At 41.3% G+C, this 7,500-nt stretch overlaps 1 protein-coding gene across 2 annotated transcripts in view; it reads left to right on the plus strand.

Moving 5' to 3' along the window:
• Positions 1–7,500, plus strand: part of twsg1a (twisted gastrulation BMP signaling modulator 1a) — a 13,344-nt gene that overhangs the window by 4,458 nt on the left and 1,386 nt on the right. For both annotated transcript variants that reach the window (XM_084411356.1, XM_084411355.1), the window contains exons 3-4: positions 3,393–3,492; positions 5,775–6,023. In XM_084411356.1, coding sequence (XP_084267482.1) covers positions 3,393–3,492; positions 5,775–6,023 — 349 coding nt within the window. The remainder of the gene's footprint in view (positions 1–3,392; positions 3,493–5,774; positions 6,024–7,500) is intronic.

Consider the following 7,500-nt stretch of genomic DNA (forward strand, 5'->3'; position numbering starts at 1 on the left):
TGGTTGTAGGGTGTCATGGGTGTTTGACAGGCTGTTGCCTGGTGGTTCAGAAGTTTCTGTGTATATTTGTGTGTGTAGTTGCTGTAAGCTGTCGGCTGTCAGTTGTGTGTCTCTAGGTGGGGCAGCTGAGGTTGTTTTAGTCACACATGAGTGCTTTGTGGGGCAAGGCAGCACACGTCCCGTCCGCTCAGAGCACTTTCACAAACACACACACTTTCCCTGAGCGGCCCTTCCCCGGGACCTCACTCGCCGCTCAAGAGAAAATAACAGCTCACTGTAACAAACAGAACTGGCAGCTGTGGTAGCCAGAATTAAAAATACAGTAAAAAATGTAACTACCTGTAAATTTTACAATTTAAAACTGTATTAGAAAGTTCCGGAAGTAAAAACTCTCCATAGGGAAATTGATTTTGAACTATAACTTACAAACCTTTAAAGACTGTGAGCCACGAGGTTGTTAATCGATAGTTATTTCAGCTTATTTTTAAATAATCGTGTTTAACAGTGGAATTCCTGGTGAAAAACTGGTAACGCTTTACTTTACAGTGTCCTCGTTACATATGTTACATGTACTTACCATAGTAATAACAGTAAATTATGCCTAATTATATGCAACTAACCCTCAACCAAACCCTAATCCTACCCTAACCCTATAGAAAGTACATGTAGTTAATTAATATTTCTCAGTACTTAAATATATAATTACACTGTAACAATGACACCTTAAAATAAAGTGTAACCGAAAAACTACATTACCCATGATGCTGTACAGAAAAATCCACCAATCAGAGAGATAGCACCAAAATAGCTCTTTAGCTCCGCCCACTCCAATGAAGCACCGCGATTAATGAATCTCCGTACACACAAAATATTTAAATATTTCAATGCATATTTTGATATAAACTTAAAATTTATTGTTTTTTTAAAGACTTTTTTTTAAATCCCTAAAGGAAAAATGAATGGAAGAAATACTTCCGAAACCAGCACCGCTGAAAAAGTGGGCAGGCACTGTTGCACTCTTGTTTACAAAACAACAAAACAAAAGCTAAAACACTCGAGACCGGTGTGTCGCGCAGGCGTCTCTCATTAGCATTCACTCCAGTGTCCTCGTTCCTCTCCCACGGCTCTCGGCCCCGCCCTGCCTCACACCACAGTAACATTAACTTCAATACATTAGCTCACCCATTCCTGCCTGAGTCCCGTCGGATTTCTTTCCATCGGCTGTTGAGATGAAGATGACAACTCCCATGATTCCATGCTCATTTACGGTGTCAACAAGCTACGGTTAGAGTAAGAGACCTCTAGTGGCGAAACTTACACACTGTGCCTTTAACAAAGATTTTGTTGTTGTTCCAAACTTGCATGCTGTTTTTTCCCCTGCTGAACACAAAATAAGCTTTTTAAAGCTTGAAATAGTGCACAATCTGCATGAACTACATATGATGCTTTTTTGGAGCTTGTCGGCACTATAAACTGTTTGTGAGGAAAAAGCTGCATGAAGATTCTTCATAAATTCTCTTTTTGTGTTCCACTGAAAAAAATGACGGCATACAGGAGAGTAAATAATGACAGAATTTTAATTTTTAAGCGAACGAGTCGTTTAATTATAGAGATGTTTTTCCTCCTGGAGAGCCAGGGAAGAGAGGAGGAGTGAATGTCAGCCGGTTGAGGACTGAAGCGGAAGAGAACCGCAGGTGTTCACAGTCCAATGAATTCCATTGTGCATACTTGACCAAGATTGTAGGCATTTATGTATTTATTTATGTAATAATATTACTTTATAACTGCCAGCCTAATAAATTAACAGTGAGAACTATATGAGAACTAAAAAATAACTAATTAATCACATTTTGTTCTGTAATTAATCACGATCAATCACACCTAAAATCGCAGCTGAAGTTTTGAATATATTTTTATGCTGTAATATTTCACGTTGATTCTCCAAAATAATGTAGAAACAACATTAAGTCTATTTTAAATATGTGTTTAATGACATTTTTTTACTAAGCACTATGAATGAAGGCCAGGATCACTGATACCAATACTGATACTGATTTATATGAATTTTATCTTCTTTATATTTTCTTTATATCTTCATATCTTTATATATGATATAAAATATAAACGCCTCTAAGTGCCATCTGAAATTTTCTTCTAAAATGAGTCTTTTTATTAAGCTTGTATGTTTATGTTCACTTATTCCACTTTAATGGCAATGAAAATGACCTATTAATTGTCATTAAAGTGAAATTACTGAACTTAAATAAATGAGCTTGATAAAAATACTCATTTTAGAAGAAAATTTCAGATGGCACTTTCACCAGATGGCAGCTTTTGCATCTGAAGTCTTCATATATATATATATATATATATATATATATACATAAGAAAATATTTATTCATTCGTTAAATAAATACATTTTATTTGTTAAGTGACTGGCTCTTCGTACATTAGCTTTGATAACTGATATCAGTTGGATCCCAATTGACCAGTTGCTTTACTGAATCTTGCACACGCTATCAGGCATTATAGTCATGGGAAGCTGGTGACTATTCCTTCATTTCCCAGCTGGGCAGAATCATCTCCTTCTCAAAGGAATCTGTGGATCGGTTCCAGGTACAGCATGAGTTTAGTGAGGCTGTGTTCGTACAGGTTGTGCTTCAGTGTCTCGAACTGAAGTAAACAGAGCTTTTATGGCTTTTATGCTGTTTGGCTCGATCATTCTTTTAAGGAATGCATGAAAATCACACACGCAATTCCCCCAACTAAAGAGGACTGGGCAGGGATCGGGAATTGTCTGGGCTTGTTTCTTTTGGAAGTATCTGGGCCACGTGTGTTTTCAGGTATTGGGTTTTCTGTCGTTTTTTTCTATTGTAACTTTCTTTCTGTTTAATGGCATACACACACACACACACACACACACATCTGGAACTTGACCTCTTCCTCGCAACTGCTGGCAAAACACGAAACGCAGAGAGCCAAATGTGTGTGTCTGTGTTCTCCTTCATTCAGCTGGCTGCTGTTTTCTCTGTAATTATAACTCTAAATGTGTCCCAGGTTTCGGTCACTCTTTTTCCCCTCTCCGCTGGGGCGTTTGACGGGTTTTTTTTTCCAGCGTGGAACAGTTTGCAGCTCTGTTTCTTTTCAGCCTGGTGTTATTCCTCATGTTTGCGTATGCTTTGTCTCGTTGGGTGGTTTGCTTTTAACTGTTACAGCTGAAAGATCTTGATGTTTCCGTCAAGACTCACAGGTCTCTAAAGCACATGTGTTTAGTGATCGTGTTTATGTAAGCTAGACTTTCTTCCACGTCATGTCATTTTTTCCCCTTGTATGTTTACCTTTCATAATGTATATTTTGTGTGTGTGTGTGTGTGTGTGTGTGTGTGTGCAGGGTCTTTGTCAGTGCCGGCCGACGGAGGGGAACTGTTCGTGCTGTAAAGAGTGTATGCTGTGTTTGAGCTCTCTCTGGGAGGAGTGCTGTGACTGTGTAGGTGAGTTTCAAATCAATACCCAATCACAACTCACAAATCTCACAACTGGTCCATGTACAATATTTGATCCCACTGCCTTCTGGCAATAGGTATAGGTTACCGATGTGTAGAAAGGCCAGGTATAGTAAGAGTTTTGTTCCTGCATCTATACGAGCTCTAAATACATAGGAAATCGGCCATTGATGCGTATGCATTGTATGCTCTCTCGTTGTTGTTTTTTTATTTAATTTTATTTTTTATGGTATGATATGTTGTTAATTTAACATGTTTTGTGTGTTTGTGTTATGTATGGATCTACGGTGGAAACAAATTTCCTCTCGAGGACAAATAAAAATCTATCTACAAGAACTGTTATTTTTATTATATTTTATTTTATTAATTTAGATCACTTTAAATCAATAAAAATTTAAATGACAAAATACATAATGCATATATATAGTGCATAAATTGACCAAACCATGAATAAACAAATATATTCCACAATTGGTTCAAAATATATACAGTGCTATGCATAAGTGAATACACCCATGCTAAAGTTGACTAAAAAGAGGAATAAAAAATCATATTTTGGAAATTGAACTTAATGCCTTAATTAAAAAAATTAGGAAAAATCCAACCTTTAAGGACACCAATTTTCTTTGTGAATGAATAATGTATCGTAAATAAATAAATGTTCTTCCTTAAAATACAGGGTGCATAAGTGAGTACACCCCTATGTTAAATTCCCATAGAGGCAGGCAGATTTTTATTTTTAAGTTTTTTTTTTTTTTTTTTTAGGATACTATGCATCCTGATAAAGTTCCCTTGGCCTTTGGAATTAAAATAGCCCCACATCATCACATAGCCTTCACCATACCTAGAGATTGGCATGGTTTTATTTCAGTTAGCCTAAAAGCTAGTTTGATTTGCATTGAGAGATGATCTTATGGAAAGTACCCCATGCCAATCTCTAGGTATGGTGAAGGCTATGTGATGATGTGGGGCTATTTTAATTCCAAAGGCCAAGGGAACTTTATCAGGATGCATAGTATCCTAAAAAAAAAAAAAAAAAAACTTAAAAATAAAAATCTGCCTGCCTCTATGGGAATTTAACATAGGGGTGTACTCACTTATGCACCCTGTATTTTAAGGAAGAACATTTATTTATTTACGATACATTATTCATTCACAAAGAAAATTGGTGTCCTTAAAGGTTGGATTTTTCCTAATTTTTTTAATTAAGGCATTAAGTTCAATTTCCAAAATATGATTTTTTATTCCTCTTTTTAGTCAACTTTAGCATGGGTGTATTCACTTATGCATTGCACTGTATATGCATTATTTTTTATATTTTGTATTTGATTTTATTTATAATTCAGTTTCATTTTGATTGATATAAGAATACAATCAAGTAAAATAAAATAAAAAATCTAAAGATTATTATAAGAACATAATCTTAGGATTATATCGAGCTGTTCCGAGACTGTAAACTAAAGAGGCTCAGGTTGTGTGAACAGGTTTGGCTCATTCCCAGTCCAGTGAAGCCCCTTGTAAATATTAGGACTAGTTTGTAGATGACAGGAGGGCGAGTATACACTCCTCTGACAGCGGTATAAAGTGTGGAGTGAGATGATCCAGATACTCTCATCTCTGTGTTACGGCTTTAAACACACATCAGTTCAGAGGAGGCATTGCTGATTAAAAGCCGATGAGAGAACAGACAGAAGTTTAAAATATATCGTTCCCAACGGGCAGTTTATAAAGTAGAGAGGTTTGGGAAAGCAAAGCAGGTTGTGTGTTACATCGATAAACTGTTTCAATCATTGCAAACCACACACACATTTTTTGTTTTGTTTCTTGTCAACAGTAACAAAAACATAATGAAAAAGCTGCATCATAATCATTCCTATGTTTAAAACGGGACACGGTGCATTCATTTCCCAAAAGTAGAACATGCATCAGATTGTTCGGTTCCAAACACTCGTTTATTAGATGAGAAGAAAAGTGTGTGTTGTTCCTGAAGGCCAGAACATGCCATGGATCTGGTAATCAGAAGCAGCTGTCCTGGCAGCTAATCTGAAACACAAGGTCTCCGCCGCGTTCTGCTCCTTATTAAAACCTTCATCCATTATCTGATTACCATCTTTACCAACAGTTTACCTCTCAACGGGGAGCTGCTGTTGACAGCCGTGTTTTGAAGTCTTTAAATTCTTCAGTTGTGGTCAGGTTTGCTTGTACAGCTTGTCATTGACTTTTTCGGGGCTTTTCAATCATGACGTACCTCCATTTCTTCTGGCCGACAGGAATGTGTAACCCAAGGAATTACAACGACAGTCCTGCCACCTCCAAGAGCACCGTAGAAGAGCTGTATCAACCAATCCCGTCGCTGTTCCGCGCTCTGACCGAAGTCGACGAGCCCATTAACTGGAAGGTCGTGTCGTTCCCTGTTTCTGGGGAACTTTCCCATCACGAGAGTCTTGTATCTTTCCTGGCGACACTCGACAGCCAGACTCACAACATCTCACTGCCCAGCAGCAGCAGGGTCCATGATGGTGGGTACTGGCTGAAAATATATAGGAAAAGATGTTAAAACACTGATTTTATCTCCTCTCGTCTCTGCTCGTCTCCTCCTCTCCTCTCCTCCTCTCGTCTCTGCTCGTCTCCTCTCCTCCTCTCTGCTCTCCTCCTCTCGTCTCTGCTCGTCTCCTCGTCTCCTATCCTCCTCTCCTCTCTTCGTCTCTCCTCCTCTCATCTCCTCTCATCTCCTCTCCTCCTCTCCTCTCTGCTCGTCTCCTCCTCTCCTCTCCTCGTCTCTCCTCTCCTCCTCTCGTCTCTGCTCATCTCCTCCTCTCCTCTCACCGCCTGTCCTCTCTTTGTCTCTCCTATCCTCCTCTCCTCTCACCGCCTCTCCTCTCTTCGTCTCTCCTCTTCTCCTCTCATCTCCTCTCCTCCTCTCCTCTCCTCTCCTCTCCTCTCCTCTCCTCTCCTCTCCTCTCCTCTCCTCTCCTCTCCTCTCCTCCTCTCGTCTCTGCTCATCTCCTCCTCTCCTATCCTCCTCTCCTATCCTCCTCTCCTCTCTTCGTCTCTCCTCCTCTCATCTCCTCTCATCTCCTCTCCTCCTCTCCTCTCTGCTCGTCTCCTCCTCTCCTCTCCTCGTCTCTCCTCTCCTCCTCTCGTCTCTGCTCATCTCCTCCTCTCCTCTCACCGCCTCTCCTCTCTTTGTCTCTCCTATCCTCCTCTCCTCTCACCGCCTCTCCTCTCTTTGTCTCTCCTATCCTCCTCTCCTCTCACCGCCTCTCCTCTCTTCGTCTCTCCTCTTCTCCTCTCATCTCCTCTCCTCCTCTCCTCTCCTCTCCTCTCCTCTCCTCTCCTCCTCTCGTCTCTGCTCATCTCCTCCTCTCCTATCCTCCTCTCCTCTCACCGTCTCTCCTCTCTTCGTCTCTCCTCTCCTCCTCTCATCTCCTCTCCTCCTCGTCTCTCCTCTCCTCGTCTCTCCTCCTCTCATCTCCTCTCCTCTCTTCTCCTCATCTCTCCTCATCTCTCTTCTTCTCTCCTCTCCTCTCCTCTTCTCTCATCTCCTCGTCTCTCCTCGTCTCCTCTCCTCATCTGTTCTCCTCTCCTCCTCCCCTCTCCTCGTCTCTCCTCTCCTCATCTGTTCTCCTCTCCTCCCCTCTCCTCCACTCTCCTCCTCTCCTCTCCTCTCCTCGTCTCTCCTCCTCTCCTCTCCTCTCCTCATCTCGTCTCTCCTCTCCTCATCTGTTCTCCTCTCCTCGTCTCTCCTCCTCTCCTCTCCTCATCTGTTCTCCTCCCCTCTCCTCCTCTCCTCTCCTCTCCTCTTCTCGTCTCTCCTCTCCTCATCTGTTCTCCTCTCCTCGTCTCTCCTCCTCTCCTCTCCTCATCTGTTCTCCTCCCCTCCTCCCCTCTCCTCCTCTCCTCTCCTCCTCTCCTCTCCTCTCCTCGTCTCTCCTCCTCTCCTCTCCTCTCCTCGTCTCTCCTCTTCTCCTCTCCTCTCCTCTCCTCGTCTCTCCT

Source organism: Rutilus rutilus (genome assembly GCF_951802725.1).
Source record: "Rutilus rutilus genome assembly, chromosome: 6".
Taxonomy (NCBI): domain Eukaryota; kingdom Metazoa; phylum Chordata; class Actinopteri; order Cypriniformes; family Leuciscidae; genus Rutilus; species Rutilus rutilus.